Raw genomic sequence first — 21,924 nt, forward strand, 5'->3', positions numbered from 1 at the left:
ATGGGTTTGGCTGAATCCTTTTACTTTTTTCGGGATTCTGTGTTAATTTGACGTCAGACCACCCAAGTTGGCGTGGTCACGTCACAATTTCGGTGCAGTGCGCCGGTACCTGGTCCAGCAATTGTGACTGTGCATCGGAGTACGTGCCTGACGAGTGGGTTAGAGCGGCTTGTATAGCTGCTACTATCTCGGCCTAGGGCGATGGTTCCGTTGGGATCGAAGCCCTAAGTGCACGGTTTAGTGCACTTATGGTGGTGCTTCATGATGGTATTGTTTGGACGCACATGTTCACTGGCTGCGGCGCTTTCTCATTTAAGAGTGGGCAGCTGTGCTTCATACTCCTAGATATTGCCGACCGGCTGCAGGAGCACTCTTTTTCTTGAGTGGTTTTCTCTGTGTGTGTGGGCATAGGAGGACAGTCTGCACGCCAGCTATATGTCGTGTGCTTGGTTGTGGTTCGGACTCGGGCTCGATGCGAACCCGTCTCTCTCAGGAGCGCGCACTAGTTGTGTGTTTGCTCTGAGCTGTTCCACCCGGGGCACTATTGTGCTGGCGGCGGACGCCCCTAGTATGCCTCATGTTGCCCTGACCCCCCTTTGACACTGTTAAGTGGTCAGGTGTTGGGAGCCGCTCGCCTATCTGCTCCCCATTTGGTATCTCATGTCCCGCCCGCCACAGATGCGGCACGGATGTGGCTGAGGGTGTAAGCTGATTTGAGTTTGGTTCGGGCTTACTGGATCTGTGCACAACAAGGAGAGAATACCTCTTTGTGCTTCTTCCAGTTGCACTCCCGTAGGGAACACATTATGCTTGGCCAAGCGCCAGCAGTTGTGTGCCCCAGTTGGGTTCTGCTGCCGGTAAGCGCGGAACTGGTGAGAGGATCAGTTATTCAGGTCCCCGAGCTGACCGAATCAGCTGCGGTTCTGTAAGGGCACTCCAGCACGCTGTACACTCTGTTTGTGGGGGTGTTATGTGATGGTTTAGACTCGGTCGTGTTGTGCTTTGAGACGCATACGAGAGTCGCGAGCCCTTTCTACTCAGCACCCCTCTTATGCTGTACACATAAGGGTGTGAAGTGAATGCATATGACCCGGTACGGTGTTCCGTGTCGAGTGTTCTACCTTTACAACAGCGGGTAGTTGGCCGCGATACAGGCTATCTACCTCGAGGGTTTTGCCACTGCTCCTGTGGCGTTTTGCACAATGCCTCTGGGCACGCAGTGGCTGGGCACCATCGGGTATTAGAATTAAGTGAGTGAAGCGGTCACCTCGCTCCCCTTATGTTTACCAGTTAGGGATTAGGTGCCTCAATCCAACCGCAGCGCTGTTAGAGCGCAGCCGGTTAAAATCTGCCTTCTATTATGGCTCTAAATGAGCTATGCCCGGCTAGGCTTTATATGTTCATCTGAGTGCTCGACCCCGACACGGCAGTCTGAGCAGCTCTTTGTGCCACAGCGGCAGTGTTTGGAGCAGACTCTTTGTAAATAGAGGATATTGCTTTGGATGTGGATGCATTTGCTGGGGCTTTCCGAGCTCTCTTGGTGAGTTACTCTCGCCCCATCTTGCAGTCAGCTGCTTGATTGGGTGCTGAGGGAGGGCGACACGTCGCCTCCGGTCTCAGGTTGTGGTGTGTGTCAGCAGTCGCGTGGTTAATGTGTATTCACAGTGTGTACCGCATGTTGCCAGTACTACTGTGTTACTGCTGATGTCGAGGTATGGAGCTGTATTCACTTCATCTTCGTTTCTTTCGCACTAGCTATCCTGATGTGCATCTTATGCTACGCCAGCAGATGCCGAATGCAGGTATGCTTGCTATAGCTTGCGTTGTGCTAAGCCTGACCGTTTGGTCTTTTGTTGCATTGTGCTTATCTGCTGCCCTGGGTAGTGCAGCAATAAGATCTTTATGCTGGCTGTGTCTGTATGTACTCTGCCCTGGGTCAGGGCGAGTTTCTGATTGGGTCCCTAGAGGCATCCAGTCTTTTTCACGTTGGCTTACGCCGACTGGGCTAGGACTGTGCTATGTGCTACTGCTAAGCGCTGTGGTGCATGGGTTTGTGTAAACTCCACTGGGGCTGCTCTTTGCTGTTCTCACGGCGCGGTTCTATACAGTCTCCCATAGCGTCAGCTACTGACGCAATGTCGAGAGACCGTTCTCGAAAGGGAACGTCTCGGTTACTATCGTAACCTCGGTTCCCTGAGAAACGGGAACGAGACATTGCGTAAGCTGCCGTGTCACTGCTCAGATCAGCTCTTCTGTTGTTCAGTCGAAATGATCTGTCGATATGCCTTAGAGACGGTCGTTATATAGCGGCGAAAGCCACGCCTCTATACGTCGTCATGACAGGCATTAGCCAGTACACTGGCGTTGTTCTATAAAAAAGCTTCAGAATCGGAAGAGAGGAGGACCTCTCCCATAGCGTCAGCTACTGACGCAATGTCTCGTTCCCGTTTCTCAGGGAACCGAGGTTACGATAGTAACCGAGACGGTACAGCCCCAGTGACAGAAAAGGTACAGTTTTGTACTATTTCTGACAGTGTAATTTTATAAATGATAAAAATTAATGATCAGTGGAAAAGCAGAAAGCTGGCTTGGTAAAATCTATAGCACAGGTTACCGAGGTGAAAGAAATCCACAAACTTTATACACAATTTTGGAAATGTACGCAGTTTACATTTGGCAGTCTACTTATATACTCAAGTTAAGAGTCTCAAAGGTACATCATTAAATCTTTTCACAAATGTGCCTTGGAGGCAATTAAATATCCAAGTTAAACACAACACCCTAAATGTGTGGCTGTAATCTGTACCTCACCAGTTTTGGTCTTAAAACACTTCATATATGTTAGATATTCCAAACCTGTTTTGGCAGAGGAGAGCAATCCCTCAGGCGTATAGTATTGTAATTTAGAGAATGCTTCAGAGTTTCTATGACCATTAAGTGAACATATCATCATACTATAACATGCTGAGTTAATGCATTGCTGTTTATCATGTCAAGAGAGGCATCTAAAGTGTCTGTTTTGGGTTGTGATGAAGAACAGATGTAATATCTGGCCAAAATCAGTCCTGGCTTTATTTAGAGTGTCTACTTACTCTGAGTGTAAATAGCATCCCTTGTTGGCAAACACTATTTACACTAGCTCCACCCACCAATGTCTGGTTGGAGCACTAAAGTTAAAAATCACAATGAAATTTATGTAAGTGCAGATAGTCTAGGCAGAAATTCCCTAATTCCCTTCCCTATTGTCCTCTGTAAACACCATTGAAGGGATTATAATCCTTAGATTATATAGAAATGCCTATTAGCATATATATTAGCATATAATACAAAATCACTCATCTTAAAGTTAACTAATATTAGCAGCTTTTAATAAAAAACAACAGAAATACTATTGTACACAATACAACTGACCTCAGATAGAAACACTGCAAGTTAAGCAAGCCTAATGCAATACAGCAATGAATCGCGAAGGGGAGTGAATAGGAAACCGTGACGTTTTCTACTACGTAATTAAGCGGATGCACAGAACGTCACCACGGGGAAAATAAGGCAATCGCAGTTTCATTGTTGCTTTGAAAAGACACACTAAAATCATCGCCTTCAGTGGCACAGGCAGTAAAGCTTATGGCTTTTGACGCAATGTCGCTGGTTGTTCACTTTTTAATAACATACAGTATGTCATCAAAAAAGCATTTATTTGTAATAAAAACTAAGAAAATGTTTGGAAAGTCTCAAAAAAATTGCATAACGAGTGCTATTTATAAATAAAAGTATGTATTTGGTAGGGTAAGGGTTTTGCTTAGAAGTGGTCTAAATCTGATTAAAAAAATAAGATCTGAAGGTCACTTGACCCCCCCAAAAATCTAATTTGGGCCACTTTGGGGCCTGTAGTCTGAACAGGGTCTTATTCTCCCAATAATGCAGAATCCATTTAATAATTTGAATAAATGTAATCATTTACATGTTATTTTTGCCTCACATTAATCTATACAAATACTGAGGTGCAAAAAGTAATATCAATAGCATCGACTTTCTTTTAAATGGTAAATGATAAATGGACTACATTTATATAGCACTTTCACAGACCAATGGCCGTCCAAAGCGCTTTACAAGTTTGCCTCACAATTAGCCATTCACGCACTCATTCATACACAGAATGGAGTAATTTTAACACTTATTGCAAATCTGATCATTTTATTTATTAAAAAATGTATTATCACTTACTATAAATAAATGCTGATGTTGTCACTTAGTGTAAATAATTGCAAATATCTCTATATATTTGTTTAGTCTATATAGTATCTATTGCTGCTGTGAGCACTACAGTTTTTTTATTAAATCTACTGTGACTTTACAGTCTTTGAAATACTCTTGTGTAAAGATCTCATTCTGTGTTTCCCTTGTCATGTCTCTCTTATTTTGAAGTTCTGTTCTGTCTGCCATGTTTTGTAGTCTTTTGCAGTTCTCTTGTTCCATTGGTCCTTGTTCTTGAATGCTTACGAGGTGTATCTTGTTGTCTTTTTTACCCAGTGTATAAATAGCCTAGTGTTTCAGTTACCCCTGTCTTTGTTAATTGTAACCTGTTTTGTGTAATGGTTTGATTTTGTGTGTTCCATTCAACCTGGATTACCTTGTTTTTGTGTTATTAATAAATATCTGGATTTGGATCTGCAGCCTTCCTCTCTCACCAATGTTACACTCGCCTTTTGAGATGTCCAGACCTAAACAGAGTCTGCAATAGAGATATGCCCCCCCCCCCCCAAAAAAAAACATGCACTACAATTAAATCTAATTAAACCAAGAATAACTGCTAAAATGTATAACAAGTTCTCACATGAGGAAATAAAAAATATGTGTCAAAGATGTGAAAAATGAAAGGCAGCTCCTGTAAACTACCAGGTCTCCATCCTCATCTTTAACCTAGACACCCCCCTAAACACTTCACCCCCAGGTCATAGAAAATTCAATCATTCTGAAAACATAAAACACCAGGCCTCCCGTAATCCCCCAGTGGTATGTTTCCACTTTAGCAATAATTGTATTTTCTCTTCAGATATCTAATAGAACAGCAGCAATGGCTTGGTGCTTGTTTAATTTCTTCCATCTGTTCTCTTTTTGGACCCAAAGTGATGTTAAACAAAAGGGGGAGGCCATTATAGTACAGTTTACAGAAGTGGCAACAGAGCCTGTAGGTTTGAGATGGACAAAGCCAAGATTTTCACCTCATACTTTAAGTCAGAAAATCTTTCTGCAAATCCTCTTAAGGCCTGAAACAGTTCATCCATCTTTACATTTACTGTATCTCTGTATCTAAAACACATATCTGTGTCAAAACTATGAATTATACAGTATGTCATTCTATCTATAATACCAGGATTAGAAAATCCAAATATTGCACTACATATTTTGTGGGAAATAATTGCAGGGTGCTTTTTAGTTTATAAAATGAATATTCTTTCAAAAGGAAATTGTCTTTATATACCCCTAAATGCATCCAAACCATGACCTCAGCAGCTACTGAATTTTGAGGCATCTGCAGACATGTCTGTAAGAAGCACTGGACATTAAACAATATAAGTTTTATGCTTTAAGCATCAGCCAAGTTCGAAGTATTTGCAAAGGTTGTGAAATTAAAGTTGATTCTTTAGTGAGTGATGCCATCTAGTGGAGAAAGAGTCATCCTTTCAAAATTTTAATCCCTAATCACATTTGGATGATAAGGATTGTGCTCATGTACAGTATGGCTCAATGGTAAACCATGGCATTATACAGTAGGTTCAAACCCAGAGAACACACATGCTGATAAAAATGTACACATTCTAATGCACTGCAAGTCGCTTTGGATAAAAGTGTCTCCCAAATGCAATCTTTAAAAAACACATTGACCCTAAAGGTAAAACCCACAGACCACCTACAAGTTCATAGCTTCTGTATAAATCTGTGACCATGCACTGTAAAAAAAATGATGCATTTTTGTCAAATCACCATATATTTTTGTTACATTAATTTCAATTTCAACTTGTTTTTTTAAGTTATGTGAACTTATCACAGGTCAAAACTTAAAATAGTAGGTTGAATTGACTTGCAATTTTTATAACACTCTCAGAAATAAATGTACAAAAGCTTTCAATGGGGCAGTACACTTTCAAAAAGTGCACCTTTGTACCTAAAGGGTGCATATTAGTGCCTCAAAGATATTGGTACTTTTAAAATACATATTGGTACATCAATTGTATATATTTGTACCTAAATGGTACATATTAGGATCTTTTTAAAGAGTATTATACAGCTTTTGTACCTTTATTTCTGACAGTGTGGGTTTACATCCCAAAGCCTTCCAAGGTAATGCTGATAACATGGGCGGAAATCCCGGGGGGGTCGGGGGGGACAGGACCCCCCCTATCTGAGGGTTGTCCCCCCTAAATTATCATTAGAATATGTGTATTGAAAATAATTTAATGATTTATAATACTTAAACTAGTTGTGTAAGAAGTGAAACAATACAAATGCAAACGGAGCAACAACAAAAAAACGTTTTAAATATTTGGATTCCCCCTCCCTTGCCTCACAGTGGTTTGGTCCACTGCCCACGCCCCTTTTACCTCACCACCACACATTCCGGTGGTAGAGAAGTGTACGGAGCCGACGCGTTAATAAGCTATATACAATACAACGTTTCCCATCACTTATCAGTTTATCCTCATATGTTTTAAAACTGGACTATTTTGACATATAAACATTATTTCGTTTTCTGAGAACAGAAGCAGATAAACGATCAAGAAAACATTTTTATGCATTCATGCAGAGGTGAGGCAGAGCTGAAAGTAACAAATTACATTTACTCACCTTGCTGTAACTGAGTTTTTTGTGTACTTTTACTTTGAGTAGTTTTTAAAATCTGTACTTTACTTTTACTTAAGTATGTTTAAAGTATTGTTGGTTACTTCGCTACATGTTAAATCATATCCGTTACTGAGTAAAAATAAATAAAAAAGTAAGGTGATAAAGACGCGCCACGGTCGGATGATTGATTGATGGGCGGGGGAACGCGCAAAAAGAACCATGGAGAGGGACGAGACAGGCGCAGGCTAATGCAGACCCTCAATTCAATTCTTACGAAAGAAACCCCTGGCCATTGACGCAAAGCGATTGTTTCATTCAGGTAGGGTTCATGCTCTTGAGTACGGAGTTTGAGAATTGCCGACCGTGTTTAACCGCTAATTTGCACGATGCATTTTTAATACATGCGCATTATCTTCCGAGGTCTAGCAGCTTCGCGTCAAGTCAAACAACTTGAGAACGTCCTCGAGAATGCGCAGATCATTAGACATTGCAGAGAGAGAGAGAGAGCGCGAGAGAGATAGATTGAAAGACATCAGGTACACAGGTCTGGGAGCTAATAAACGTGTAAAGGATGTATAGTGTATAGCCATGGCACTCATCTCATTATATGTTCATTTATGTATATAGTTTAATAACAATGTATGTTACCAGCAATACATCAATTACAACCTTCATATAATGATTGTATTTACTAGCTGCTGACCTCATATTATTTTTGCTTCAAAAGTGCATAACTCACCTGTAAAAATCATTAAATAATTCCATAAATGTTTCTTAGTTATAAAAAGCTTTTTATTTTATTAACATTTGTTATTGCACTTTAATTGTAGAGATGTTTACAATTAAAAACATAGTTTGAGATGTATATATCCTTCCTTTGTGAACTATACTAGAAACCTCTCCCCGCTGTAAAAAAGTAACTCTTAAAATTGAAATGACTTTTTACTTGAGTAGATTTTTAGACCAGTAACTTTACTTTTACTTAAGTAAAATATTATTAAAGTAACTTTACTTTTACTTAAGTAACATATTATTAAAGTAACTTTACTATTACTTAAGTAGAAAATTGTATTACTCTTTTCACCTCTGCATTCATATGTATTAAAATTAAATTTGCGTCCGTTCATAGAGAAAGAGAAACGTTTTCTATCTGTACCCATTTCCTTGCAAGTACAATTTTGCCTGTATTATTGGTGTCCCCTTCAAAAATTGTTCTTGAAAAATTTTATGTTTATTGTCCCCCCCAACATTTAGATGAGATTTTCGCCCCTGGCTGATAATTTAATGTAAATTCAGAAAATTTTGTAGTTTTTTTCTAAAGACTTAAATGAAAGGCATATGTGCTCTCAGGGAAGCCGCAGAAGTTAATCCTCATTTCCATTTGCGTCATAGTGATGTCACTGCGTTTACCTCTGTCACCATGATGGGACCTGGCTATGCACAGATAACAGACAACAATCTGCTGAAACAACACGGACTTGCAGCAATTTCTTACATTTATCTCTTTGTAATCCATTGACGTCCTTGCTTAATGACCGCCTGTGATTTATACTCTTTACTTATTTTTTTATAAAAAGCCAGTATGAGCAAAAAGCACATTTATTAGTATTAGGCTATGCCTTAATTGCACAAGTGTTATCTATTCAAAATAAAAGTAACAATGTAACAAAAAATGTGGCGACCTAAATGAAGCAGGACTGATTAATTAATATGAGGCAGACAGTTTATTTAACTTTAGTCATGGTGTTTGACTTTAAAAGGCTGCCTGTTCAACGTTATCTATGCAGGGTGAGCATACAAACCCTTGTGTAAACTGTGGTGCAAATTTATAGTTCGTTTGAATGCACTGTTAAACCAGTCCATCTCAGGTGCATCCCAGCAGTAGGTGCAAATTCATTTCGGGAATTTGTCCGACAATTTTTCGTGACAGCAATGAAATTATTTATCAGTTCTCTTTTTGCTTTTTTTGCTTGGTTTTTGCTCTTTGTTTTATCCGATGTCATTTACACCTCAGCAGATCTAAATCCGCAACAGGTTACAAACGCGATTAAAACACGCAAATTGAACGAAATATTCCAGTTAAGGGATTTGAAACGCAATCATCCGTCTTATAGGAAAGCGCCGCAGTTTATGATGGAATTATACGATGAAGTTGCGGAATCAAACGGTACGGAAAAAATCACAAAAGCGCTGGAGGGAAATATTGTTAGAAGTTTTCAAGGTGAGTAAATTGTTCATTAATGTATATGATGAGAGTAACGAAAGTTTATCACTGTTGTTTTGTTTTGTTTTCCTACGCTAGGACAATCTAGTGGGTCATATCACTTCTTTAATCTAACATCATTCGGACAGGACGAGCGGGTGATCAAAGCAGAATTCCGATGGTTTAGACACATGCAACCATTTGTGGGACGTCATCATTTTTACAAAGTAGGCTAAGTTAAGAAACCTATGTTGAAAGTGTCTCTTATTTTAACTATACCTATTAGTTATTTAAATTATTATAGGCCTACTTATTTGTATTTTAATTGGCTATACATTATTTATATTAGGCTATATATTTGATGACTTATAGTCGTAATTACTATTTAATTATTATAAAAATATATAATTATTAATATTATTTTTATGAGTTTTAATTATTACTCTTTTATTATTACAATGAAAACATTTGGTAATATTTTATAACATTTTTAGGTTGACCTATATGAAGTGCTGGACAACAGGGCAAAACCGTGGAGAGGGAATTTTTTATGCTCAAGGCTGGTGCCAGTCTACACCAATGGATGGGAAGTATTCAACATCACACAAATGGTAAAACGCATTTACACGTTTGCAAATTGGTGTAAAATGTTTGTTTGTGCTACAGTTAACACCCAACTGATTGATCATAATGCAGGTCACTAAATGGATTCTTGACAGCGGCACAAATAACGGCATTCTTATTGTAACTGCTTTACCATCCGGTAACTGGTTGGAGGCCAACACTCAGGTGGACGGACAGTCAGATAAGAAAAACGCATATTTGGTGATATATTCAGATGATGGACGAAAACAATTCCAAAATCCACCTTTCTACAAAGGTAGTAATATACTTATTTCAATTCACCAGACTATTATTTTAAACATACAGTATAAATGTAAATATTTTTGTTTTTGTAAAGACATTATTGATGTAAATTCTCTTTAAGCACTTAATAGCCACCCATTCCACGAATCTATAGAAAGTTTTGTTACGTCAACAGAGCGCAGACGCAGAAGTGTGCGCTCCTTAACATCTACGTGCCAGAGGAGAAACCTCTTCGTGGACTTCACTAAAATTGGCTGGTCGGGATGGATAATATCTCCAAGAGGTTATAACGCATACAGTTGCGTTGGCTCATGTCCTTTTCCTCTGGGCGAAGGTCTACGGGCTACAAACCACGCTACAGTAAGGTCAATTATGAATGCATTGAAACTGTCGCAGGAGGCGGGTAAACCGTGCTGTGTACCTGATGTGCTTTACCCCATCAGCCTTCTGTACTTTGATGACGAGGAAAATGTTGTACTAAAACAATATGACGATATGGTTGCGGGCAGTTGTGGGTGTCATTAAGATATTTACATGTTAAGTTATTTGTTTAATTAAAAAAATATTTGTATATATATAATATATGTGCAAATGTTCATCTTATAAAAACTATGTATTCAAATATTACAGTTTTTTTCGATTGCTAAACGACAGTGGGCACAACTGGAGCTACATGTGCAAAACTCCAACTACAGTCTGCACTACCAAAAGTCACCTGAGCACAACTCTTAACATATGGCTCAAAACAGCTCCGTGCAGCCAAACACTAAACACAACCCTCACTGAGATAACACACACTGTCACTCACAACACACTGAGAGGAAAAACACTAACATCAAACACCAATACACAAAATACTAACTTTATATCTTTACAGTTTTAACAATTTCAGTGATGTCACACCAAGTAATGTTTTCTTTAAAGAATGATTTATTTATTGATTTATCACAATATTTTTTTTAGAACATCATAATTTTTTAGGGTAAATGAAAATTAGCAGTTTGCTTCAGTTGTCTGTAGTAATTTACGGAATTACAGTAATGAGAAAAAAGGTAGAAACTTAAAGTACATGAAAGGTAATATTATATATAAATTAAATATATATATGAAATTGGAATTTATATTTATATGAAATTGCAATCAGCAGTGTTTGAAAGGCACAAGGCTGAAATCAATTGTGTTTTGAATGTGTGATTCACAGTTTTGACAGCAGTGTGTTAGCATTTGAACAAAGTGCTGTAAATCCACAGTGTTGTGCAAGTTGTGATTAAAGTCATGGAATAAGTGTGTAAAGTTTTGAAAACTGTGTTCAAACAATGAAAAACGAACTAGAGTTTGGTCCACATGAACTGCTGCTGTGCAGACTGTAGTTAGAGTTTTGCACATGTGACTCCAGTTGTGCCCACTGGCGTTTAGCAATCGAAAAAAACTGTAATTTATTGGCGTAAAAAGCCAATTAAAAATGGTTGCCAATTACTTTCAAAGCGCCAAACCGCGATATGATGTCAGGACCGGAAATGTCAAAAGTTAGCTAAACACCATAAAGTGATATCCCGACTCCCAACTTTTACATCAAGACTGAAACGTTAATAAAACAATGTTGTGAAATGATTTATTCTTATAATATTCATTAAATGATTAAATAAACTTATGGAAAGTTCTCTTTTATTTTTTACCATCTTTTGTTATACTAGTTAAAATGTCTCACTGCATTTTTAATTGTCTTCAGTGACAATGTGACATACATTTTTGTAGTTTTATAGAATTTTGTACACGTTATCAGGTCAGGTAGAAAACTTAACTACTAACTAAAACTTAACTTCTAAACAGCATATGTCATGACAATAACCATATTATTTTTTTTATAAATTTCTTGTTTTTAATTTTAAAGATAAAAATAAGACAAACTGACGTACAGTGACTGACTTTAGTTGTTGAATTACTTTTCAACCAAACTGGTCTAATCCTACCATTACCATTTGGCGGCGCTATAATATCGTTGTAACATCCTTAGCTGCAAGTGATTCATGGGATAAAATAATTGAGGTAGCATGACAAATAAATTAACAAAAATAAACACTAGCTTGTTTATTGTTTTTCTTTATTGGAATGGTTCTTTCATATTAAATCATTCCAAAACTGCATCTTTTAAAGTGATGCAAACAACATCTGCCAAATATACTATAAACACCTACTATAGGTCTTAATTTTCCAGTACTTGCTCAGCTGTGAAAAATAATATAAGCATGGATGTCGAAATCCTTAAATACAAGATCATAATAGCCTGTTAAGTGACGACTTCCAAAACAAAAATAAATCTCCCATTTCAACAAATTAGACAAGTGCTTAAACAGTAAGAAAGCTAAGTTATTGCCTTACTTCAATAGAAATAAAACAATTTACAATCTGCATTTCTTTCTTATATAAACAATAAACAGCATTCATACAAAACAATTCACTATTTCTCACGAGACTGCAAATTTTAATAATAGTAAAAAGATTATTCTGAATTTAATGCAAATCCCTGAATCCAGTCACATTTCATCTCTGGACCATCTGGCCCATAGTGTTTTTATCTCACACTATCAATTTCATCCTCAGCTGTATCTTCTTGTGATACATAAACCGGCTCAATGTAAGAATGCATCTCTTTTTTCTGATAAAAGTCACCTTGCATTTGTTTCTTGCCAGTTTCAAAGTCATCCAGGTCATCTGGAGTAAATATAGATCCTGAAGTCCTGATGATGGATTTCTGTGATGGTACGGATGAGACAGGCACAGGAACAAAGCCATGATATAGCACAAGTGGTGGTGTATTTATAACCTCTAATGATGGTGCTTGTCGAACAGCACCCTCTGGAGACTGTACTGGCAGTTGCACATAACTTTTAGTTTCCGGGTCAAAGAAAGTTTTAGTTTTGACCTGTACAGGCATATCCACCAAAAAGTACTGTCCTGAATCAGGGTCCTGTAAAAGCTTGCGCTGGGTGATTGGGAAGGACTGTGTTACAACATTGCTAGCTGGTGGATAAGTATGTTCATTGCTGTTTTGTTGCAAAGGCAATGCCTTTGAAGTAGAGCAATGCATTTTTTCTACTGATAACGGTCCACTTTTTTCAACATTGATAGACTTGCTTTCAGGGTTTTTCCTTAAAAATCTATCCAAACTTTGAGTCCTGCGTTCCAGTTTTCTAGGTCCAGATTTCTCATTGGTTCGACTCAGTCGGTCTGTGTCGTTATTTCCAATTCTGTTCTCTAAATGATCTATGTGGTTAGATTTTTGGTGTTGTCGCTTCTCAATGCTGTGACTTTTTGAATCAACATCTTTGTTGGTTTGTCTGTCTTGGCTTTTGGAACGTTGTGATTGTTTACAATGATCACTTTCCTCTACATTTTGGCTCTTGTGATTACTGTGGCTTCTAGAATGTTTCTCACTTCTTTGCGTTCTGGCCTCAGGTGTCTCATTGAGATGATCACTTCTGTGTCTGTCACTGCTAAGTGACCTTTGTTCTGATTTGTCAGTTTGTATTTTATCAGTGCTATGATGCCTTCTCTCAGGTTTGTGACAGACACTTTTGTCACTGCTCCTTCCTTTATGCTCAGATTTGCTTTTAGCTTCAGCTTTTTGTATCCTTCTGGTGTTTAGCTTCATGGCACGGCGCAGAGCCTTCTCAGTTTTTGGAGGAACAGCAGGTGGTTTATTCTGACCGTGACCGTCAACTCCGCTGCAGACTGAACCAGATCTTTCACTGGGTGCCTTGGACCCCTCTGCATCTGTCAGTGCAGTGCTAGAAATGTTCTCCTCAAATGTATCTCCTCTGCTTGCTTCATAACTGTCCATCTCCTCAGACAAAGTGCTCACTGCAGAACGTTGCTCCTCCTCTTCAGACACAGAGAAACTTCCAACCGACAGCTTTTCCTCCTTGACTGCGGTGTGTTGAGGGGATAGAGGGGACAAGAAATGCATCGCCTGTTGGTTTGACTGAGGGCTCTTGTCTGGTATAGCAGGCATGGTAACTGCTGTACATTCCTTAAAAAGGTTCAGATCTTCTTCGCCATTTTCAGATCTATTTAAGCTCTCCCTCTGAAGCAGTGGTTGAGCCGTCTCAAGTAGATCCTTGGAGGAGATGTGATTCTGTGATATTTGTGTTAGATTTCGAGCGGACTCAATTAGGCAGTGCACCCATCCTTTTTTCTCCACATTATCTGGTGGTGAAACCACCCTATCATGGTTGCTGCAAGGATAGGAATCCATTTTCGATTTTGAGAAATCCTCCGTACACTCTCGATTTCCTTTTCCTTTTGAATTTGCTTCATTTGACAGATGTTCTAGAAGTGTCCCATGTTCTGATTCTTGCAAGAATTCATTTGTGTTTGAAGATTGACAGCTGTCAGATGTTTGTTTACTATTTAATGAGGATAATGAGTGAGCTTGTCCAAGAATGTCATGTATTGTAATGCTGTCTTTTCTACTTTGATCTGCTTTGATAAATTCAAAGGGATTCAAAGCCACTTCAGTAAGTTCTTCCCCATGTTCATCCACAGCTTTGCCTTTTTCTGTACTTGAAAGTCCAAAAAGTCCATTTAAAAACTCTTTTACATGGCTTTTGCAAGGACCTTTGGATTTGCTATGGCTCTCTCCTGACTTTAATTTTACAGAACTTTCTTCCTTGTTCTCTGTCCCATTTACTTTACAGTCTTTCATTTCTTGTCTGTTGTTTGTGAGATCCTTGATAGTCTTTTGGAAGTCTTGTGTGTCGTTGTGTTTTCTCTGTGATCCACATTCATCCCAAGCTTTTTCAGAGGCTTTGGAAGGGCTATCACAAGTTGTTTTATTCCCAGAATCAATATCCTTATGGATAATAGAATAAGTCTCAATTTCAGGAGGACTGACTGTGAGTTTTGGTATAGTGGGTTGTTTCATTTTGCCTTGTGGAGGCTGCTCATTGGGTCTCTCTTTAGATTTTTTCAAATTTGTACCTTCAGCAGACTGACATTTCTGCACCCCACTTTCTTTGTCATATTTCTCTTTTAAAGCAGATACATTGCCTCTTACTGGGCCCCGATTCTTTGACTGGCTTCGCCGAGCTTTGCTGACTTCCCTACTTTCCCTTTTCTCAGCTTTGACTGATGTGTCATCTTCTTTTCTTAACTCTTTATTTCTTATTGGCTTATCAACTAATTCAGCATTATTTTCAAAATCACTTCTTCCTCTTCTCTGGGGTATCTCAGGTTTATAGGTACTACCCTTTTTCTCAATGCCTAATTTTTCAGACACATGACTTTCACCATGTTTGCGCCCCACATCCTCTGACATTATTTGAACATTATTTGTCTGCCTGATTGTTTTTAATGCAGATACATTATTCTGACCTTCCCCATCTTTTGTCTTACTCGGCATGAACATACTAATCTGTTGGTCCTCTCTATTGTTAGGTAACTTGTTACCACATTGTGGTTTTTCACAATCAAGTTTTATTCTATCTATGAGTAAACCTTCTGCACTTGAGACCACATTACTTTTCAATTTTCTTTGCTCTCTTTCAGCAATTACTTCCTCTAAAGCCAATTTAGCCAAGTCATACTTATCCATAACAGTAGTGTTAACTTTCTTCTGGGGTAAGGTTGTCTTATTTGGCACCTGTTCCTTTGATGCAAAAACTGCTCTTTTTGCAGAAGTGTTTCCTTTCATGAAGATGGCCTCATTTTTTACTTCTTGCGCTTCTGATAGGATACTGCTCTGTGTCTTTGCTGTTGTAGTCTCTTCTTTTACATCAACACTTTCATTCAATAGTTGTGAACCAACCACTTTATCTTGATGAAACCCTGTGTTATGTTCCTCCTGCCTTATCTCTTTTGTTTTTGTATTTTTGGGATGCCAAGACAATTCATCATTGCAAGTTGTGTCATTTATAGACAGCAGCACCTTGTCTGCATTTGAACCATTATCATGGTCATCATCATCATCCTCAGAATTTACAAATCTCTGACTTTTAATGTAGTTGTGCTGTCTTGCTGAAAATAAGTGCTTTGAGCCTTCTTCCTTTTTATTGGATTCTTTTTCTTTGACAGGGCTTTTCTGTGTGCTGACTGTTTCTTTTGTTTTTAACTTATTTTGATCTGTACCATTACTAATTTGTTCTGGTGCACTGGTAATCTGTTCATCAGATGTTGTTGAACTTGCATACAGGCTTTTTACAGAGTTGTTTTCAGGAATCCTTTCTGTATTTATATTTGATGTTTTCCCTTGCAGCTCTTTAAATAATTTACCCTGAGTGTCCTGATCTTTGATGTGCTCTGGATTGCTGGCTTTATCTTTGAAAACCTGTGAGCTGGTGTCAACCACAGTTTGACTATTTGCTCTGAAAAGAGTTTCCTCAGGAGTAGCCTTTCGATACATCTGTAATGAAGGGTAAGCAACTTTGTTCGTCAAAGGGCTTCTGTGTGATTTTAAAGGCCTATTTGCTGACCCAGTAGACTGCAGAAGACCTAATGCCAAAAAGTCATCAGGCATACGTTCATTTGTGAATCCCTGTGGAGAACAATTGTGAGGGTCTTCAGTTTCCAAAAGGGGACTCATAGGAGAGATTGTGGCCTTTTGACGAGCTGGTGAAATTGTTTTAGCTCCGGAAATCTCTGGAATTCCAAGTGCATCTTTTGAACCTGACATTTCTGGTTGGGGAGATTCTTTGCTTTGACCAGCCACATCCAAACCTTTAAATTTGGGTGGGCTATACATGGCCTTAACTCGCTTTCTGTTGTCCTTGAGATTAAACAACAAGCTTGATGCTATAGACTTGTACCCCTCTCGTTTAATCTCAGGTGATGGATGCATATCTCTCTCTGTAAGCAGTGGAACTTCCAGAGCAGAGGGGGAGAGCACAGCTTGGAGTATCTCTGAGGTTCCTGTACCATGTCTGGAAGGTATCACTGGCGTCAACAGCTGAGAAATACTGAAAGGGGTTGAACTAGTGGAGGTCTTGTCCTCTATTGTCTTCACCTCTTTTTCAATTGCACCCCATTCTCCAGCTTTTGTCCTCTCTGGTAAGGTAATGAAAGAATGTCCCACAGGATTGGCACTCCTTGCTCTGCTTTTGTTTGTGCGCCAGGGAGCATAAGGTTCCACTTTTTCTAAGTTACATCTTTGTTCATTGGCAAGCATAGGAGCCTTAGTGATTATATCATGTTGAACGCACTCTACCTCTTTCTTTGGTTTTGGAGCTACACTGTGTGATGTGGATTGTATAGATTTAGGTTGCACTTTAACCTGTTGAGTCTCTGTTTGTATTGGGCACTTTTCAGCTTCTTTTTCCTCTGACGGATGAGCTTGTGATTTATAGTGTTCATGTGCTGCTGTTAATTCCTTGTAAAGAGGTGAATCATACCATTCGGATTGTCTGTTGCTCATCATAATCTCTGAAATGTGATCTTGTCCAATGGAAAATGTATTTAAATCCCTCCATGACAGGAATGGGCTGAATTCACTGTGAAGGAAAAAGTTTATGTAATTTAGTTTTTTCAGTTTGTTGTTTTTGTTATGTTTACACTTAGGAGATTTTCCTGAGGGAATTAACGAGTCTTTGCTTGATTTCTTGGCAGATCCCTTCTCATCTGAATAAAAATTATTCTTGACCGGGGAAAGCTGTTCCATCGATAAACTGTGATAATCTGATGAAAACTCGGAGAGCTCCCTTTGGATACTGAGGAGAGCAGACTTATCCCATGAATCACCATTTGTCATTTTGGTTCCCTCATTGCTTTTGTTGGCAGGATGCGTCAACATTGCAAAATGTGATGTGTCTTTTAATGAGTTCTTATTTGATCTTCCCAGTGCATTATTTACTCCATTGAGGGGGTAAGAATCAAGTTTTTTGACAGCAGAAAATAAGCTCTCAGTTTTTGAGACTTCCTCAACCCGTGGTTTGTGGCAGCTGACATGGCAAGGAGAGAACTCTGAGTCATTGTAGATTGCTTCATCTCCAATGCAAAGACTCTTGAAAGCTCGATCCGTCAGGCTCACTACCTCCCGATCTATTTCATCCATAAAACTGGCAAGATAGCGGAGGTGCAGCGTGGTTGTTTTGGAGCTTGTATGGCGCTTCTCCTGGATGCTCATAATGAATGTGTATGCCCAATTTCTTCAGTCTAAGGCAGAGTTACCTTTGTTTGACACTTCGTGCATATTCATCATATAATGCTTGTTACATTGTGTAATTCCTATAAAAAGAAAAACATATTGTGTCAGCATTGCCCAACATCATCACATTTTGCTCTAAATCATTAGTTAGCAACACCAAATATTGCAGTCAATAAATGTTTTTTTTTTCACCTGTGTGCTATCGGTCAGGGTAGGAGATAAACCTCCCCAAACTCAAGCCATTTGGTGAACCAGTGTTGTTGTATTATGCTGGTCAGGATACACAGACAAAGCAATGCATTGTAATTTTTGCAGAGCCACAGTGTTAATACTGTGTAAATACTTTGTCTACACATTAAGATGAGAATAGAGCAAAGTATTTAAGATATACCTATACAAAGAAAACATTGTTTTGACTTCGAATGTGGGAGGTACTGTATGTCAGCATGTGACTATGTACAGTAAAAAGAGATCTACACCATGCCAAACATAAACTATTTTTAGAGGAAGACTGATGTCGCTCTGCCCTTTCACATACACAAGCCACCTGCATAACCCTTAAGGCAAGATAAATGCATATTTAAAATATACAAAGGATCAGTTAAGCCGATATGTATTTTAAATCAGTAGGATTAAAGGGACATTTTCATCACTTGTGTTTCTTTCTGCATTAATTTACACTACTAAAATAGGCTCATTGGAGCTATACATTTATATTTGTGCAACTGTGCATTTATAGGGTCTACAGTTCATTCAGTCGGTACAATTTTTGTATGTACCCTAGGAATTGAACCCATACCAACATAATGCATTACCAGTTGGGCTACCGGAACATATTTGGAGAACATAATAATCGTTAATGATTCATTTCATAGCAGCTGCTGCGTTGCATGGGTGAATCAGGAATAACTCATTTCCCCAAATTTATCCTCTGAATCCATTAACCACCACCCATCACAGCTCTTAACTGAAATAGAATAAAGAGTTGTCCTAAAGTGCAGATTCAAGACTACGTGTTTAGGAATGTGTCTATATTAGGCATTTTTGTGTAATTTGTCATCTCATCTTAAAATAGCTAAAATGGTGACCAAGGACAACATTTATGAGCATTTAGATGCATGTGTGTCCAGGAAGATTTGTATAGCACAACATGTTTCCACTTCACATTATTTAATATCAACTTGCAGTCAGGGTATTTCCCCAAATCTGATACTAGATCTACAAAAGCTGACCTCAATGAACATTTTCAAAATACTATAAAAGGATGTAAACGTTAAATAGAAGCTGTGCCTAAAAACATTTATTATTATTATTATTATATTGTATATTATTATTATTATCATCATTATTATTATTAAAAACAAAATCTCAAACACCACTTCTGTTTCCAAAAAAAACAAGCGCATTTGTTAAAATGTTTTATTGAAGCAGAGTTAAATGGTATTCCTTACCTTTTAAGTTCTGTATTTAATCCTAAAACAAATCCATTAAAAAGAGTATCCGTCAGAATTGAAAAGAAAGTTACTGTACATCACAGTACATTTCTCACAAGCCTTCTAGTGAAGACTTCCATAGAAAAACACAGAAGACAATACTTGACTTGAAAAACGGCAGTAGTCCATGGTACAAATCCATGTTTAAAAAAGCGCTTACAGATCTAAGCACACGTACCCGACCAAAATAGTTGCCGGTAAGGCCAGAGTTGTAACACAGGAAGGAGATAGCGAGGACAAGCAACTCTTTGGTGTCAACGGATGAAATAGAAATGGTCATCTGCTATTTTGGTACTGGTAGCATGAATACCATCGCTCTCTATACCTCCTTGGATCCTACAGAGACTACAACATTTCACATCAACACTGCAGGGGTTTCACTCCGTCGGACACACGGGACGTTGTTGTATGGGAGCTGGGAAGAGAAAACAAGGCATTCGCCTCTCACAAACATTGAGGCAAAAATAGCGCTTGCATCACCCAACAAGAGTGTCACCAAACCTAAAGCGCAGTATGAGTGGTTAATGGAATCTGATTACCATGAGAGACTTGACCAACTTATCACTCACGCTGCCACAGTTGTGAAGCAGATTCTCTTTCTAGTACATCTGTGCCTGCAGCTGCTCAACTCAATGAGGAAAGCAGATTTGTTTGGACTTTTCAACACATTGACAGAGAAAATAGAGGTGGGACAGGAAGTTATTAATGCTAGTGAGCGGGATGCAACACATTTAAGTTGGTATCTCACCTTGCCTTAACATTTGATGGGAATCAGATTTTGACAAGTAAATGATAAACCAATGCACCTATGAACTTATGGTGCTCCTCCTAGTTGATCATAAACAATAATTTGTCTATTGCACCCGTTTGTAGGCCTAGGTCTGTCTACTATTTTCCTGTATTATATACTTTGTCTTCCTGTACTGTTGCTCAAATGGTAGCGTGCAGTGCTTGTGATATCAAGGTTGTGGGTTCAGTTTCCAGGAAACACACAAACCAATGTACTGTGAGTGACTGAAAGTTGCTTTGGATTAAAGTGAAAAAATATGTTTTTATTTTGCTTGTTTTCTAATGTACACTCAAAAAAAGGTTGGGTTATTTTCAGCCCACTGCTGGGTCATAAAGGGATGAACTCAGCCCGCTGGGTTAAATTAATTTTAAAAAGTTTACATTTGACCCAACAATGTGTTAAAACAACCCAACATTTTGGCTTGAAACAACCCAGCACATGTTAAATGACAACTTGACTGGCTAGGTTCATCCCAACGATGGGTTGAAAATAACCCAGAGAGTACAATCTAAAAAACGTTGGGTTATTTTCAACTCAGCGCTAGGAGAAAAATGGACAAACTCAGTTGTTGGGTTAATTTAACCCCAGAAAATTTTCAGATTTGAGAAATCAGCACAGGTTTAATTACAAAGCAATGAGTTGTATTTGTCCCTTCTTTTCTGACCCAACACTGTGTTGAAAATAACCCTGCATTTTATAGTGTGTACTGAACTTCGGGTTATAAAAGTCACTCTATTTAAAGCAACTTGTGTTTCATAAATAATAGTCTGCCTTTCTTCCTGTCACACCTTTAATATCACAGCTTATCTGTCACATGTCACCTGTTTAACCACTGTACTAGGCCAGACTCTCGAGAAGACTTGATAGTGCTTTTCAAAACAATAGCTTATAATTTTAGCAGTAACACATCAAAGTAAAGACAAAAAACAACATGCATGTTCAGTAAGAGCTAAATTTTTAAAAGCTTTTAAGATCAACTGTAAAATGTATTGTCCTCTTGTTTGCTTCAAGAGTGGGCACTTCCAGTACTCCCAAAGGCCAGAAAATGATGTGCATGAATAAGTTTATTACAAATGTGCTTACCATGTGTATATATATTAAATATGTATTCAATATTATATGTATTTTTATACACTTTAGCTACACTGAAAAAAATGATTCATTCAATTTACTCAATTTTTTAAGGTAAGGGGTCGCAATCAATTTATTTAAGCTACATTTAAACAAAACAAAAAAATTAGAAATACAAAACAAAACAAAATTGTGTAGCTTAAATAAATGGATTACAACCACTTAACTTAAAAAATTGAGTAAATTTAATGAATATTTTTTTCAGGGTATGATTTGAACTAAGGTAATCTACTTGTTGTTTATTTTGCTTGTTATCAGAAATAAACGACTCTAAAAGTACTTTATTGTTATTGATTCTTTGTAGAGTTTAAGCAAAGGCCCCTAAACTATAAACAAAATAAAAATGAGTCCTACCTCAGACACATAAAGTCGCTTACATTTTGTTCACAACGTACCATGGCTGTGTCTGAAACCGCTCTCTATCTCCTATATAGTGCACTATATTTGGCGTCTGCCATTT

The 21,924-nt window shown here is 38.3% G+C and overlaps 2 protein-coding genes across 3 annotated transcripts; one reads left to right on the top strand and one right to left on the bottom strand.

Annotated features, from left to right (window-relative positions):
• The first annotated feature begins 1,202 nt into the window (after positions 1-1,202).
• On the top strand, positions 1,203-10,438 carry LOC135739239 (bone morphogenetic protein 2-B-like). Its single transcript, XM_073814764.1, has 6 exons — positions 1,203-1,237; positions 8,958-9,064; positions 9,146-9,273; positions 9,541-9,657; positions 9,743-9,929; positions 10,035-10,438. The coding sequence occupies exons 1-6, from the start codon at positions 1,203-1,205 to the stop codon at positions 10,436-10,438; spliced, it is 978 nt and encodes a 325-aa protein (XP_073670865.1).
• A 1,550-nt stretch (positions 10,439-11,988) lies between these two features.
• On the bottom strand, positions 11,989-20,162 carry LOC135734621 (uncharacterized). Of its 2 annotated transcripts, XM_065253477.2 has the most exons (3): positions 19,502-20,162; positions 18,243-18,320; positions 11,989-18,130 (listed from the first exon to the last, which is right to left on the bottom strand). In XM_065253477.2, exon 3 carries the CDS (start codon positions 18,027-18,029, stop codon positions 12,486-12,488), a length of 5,544 nt encoding a protein of 1,847 aa, XP_065109549.1. In that variant the 5' UTR covers positions 18,030-18,130; positions 18,243-18,320; positions 19,502-20,162; the 3' UTR covers positions 11,989-12,485. The 2 variants fall into 2 exon arrangements, with proteins under 2 accessions (XP_065109549.1, XP_065109548.1); XM_065253476.2 differs by lacking the exon at positions 18,243-18,320.
• Between the last annotated feature and the right edge of the window lie 1,762 nt (positions 20,163-21,924).

This window comes from Paramisgurnus dabryanus, chromosome 1 (genome assembly GCF_030506205.2).
Source record: "Paramisgurnus dabryanus chromosome 1, PD_genome_1.1, whole genome shotgun sequence".
Taxonomy (NCBI): Eukaryota; Metazoa; Chordata; class Actinopteri; order Cypriniformes; family Cobitidae; genus Paramisgurnus; species Paramisgurnus dabryanus.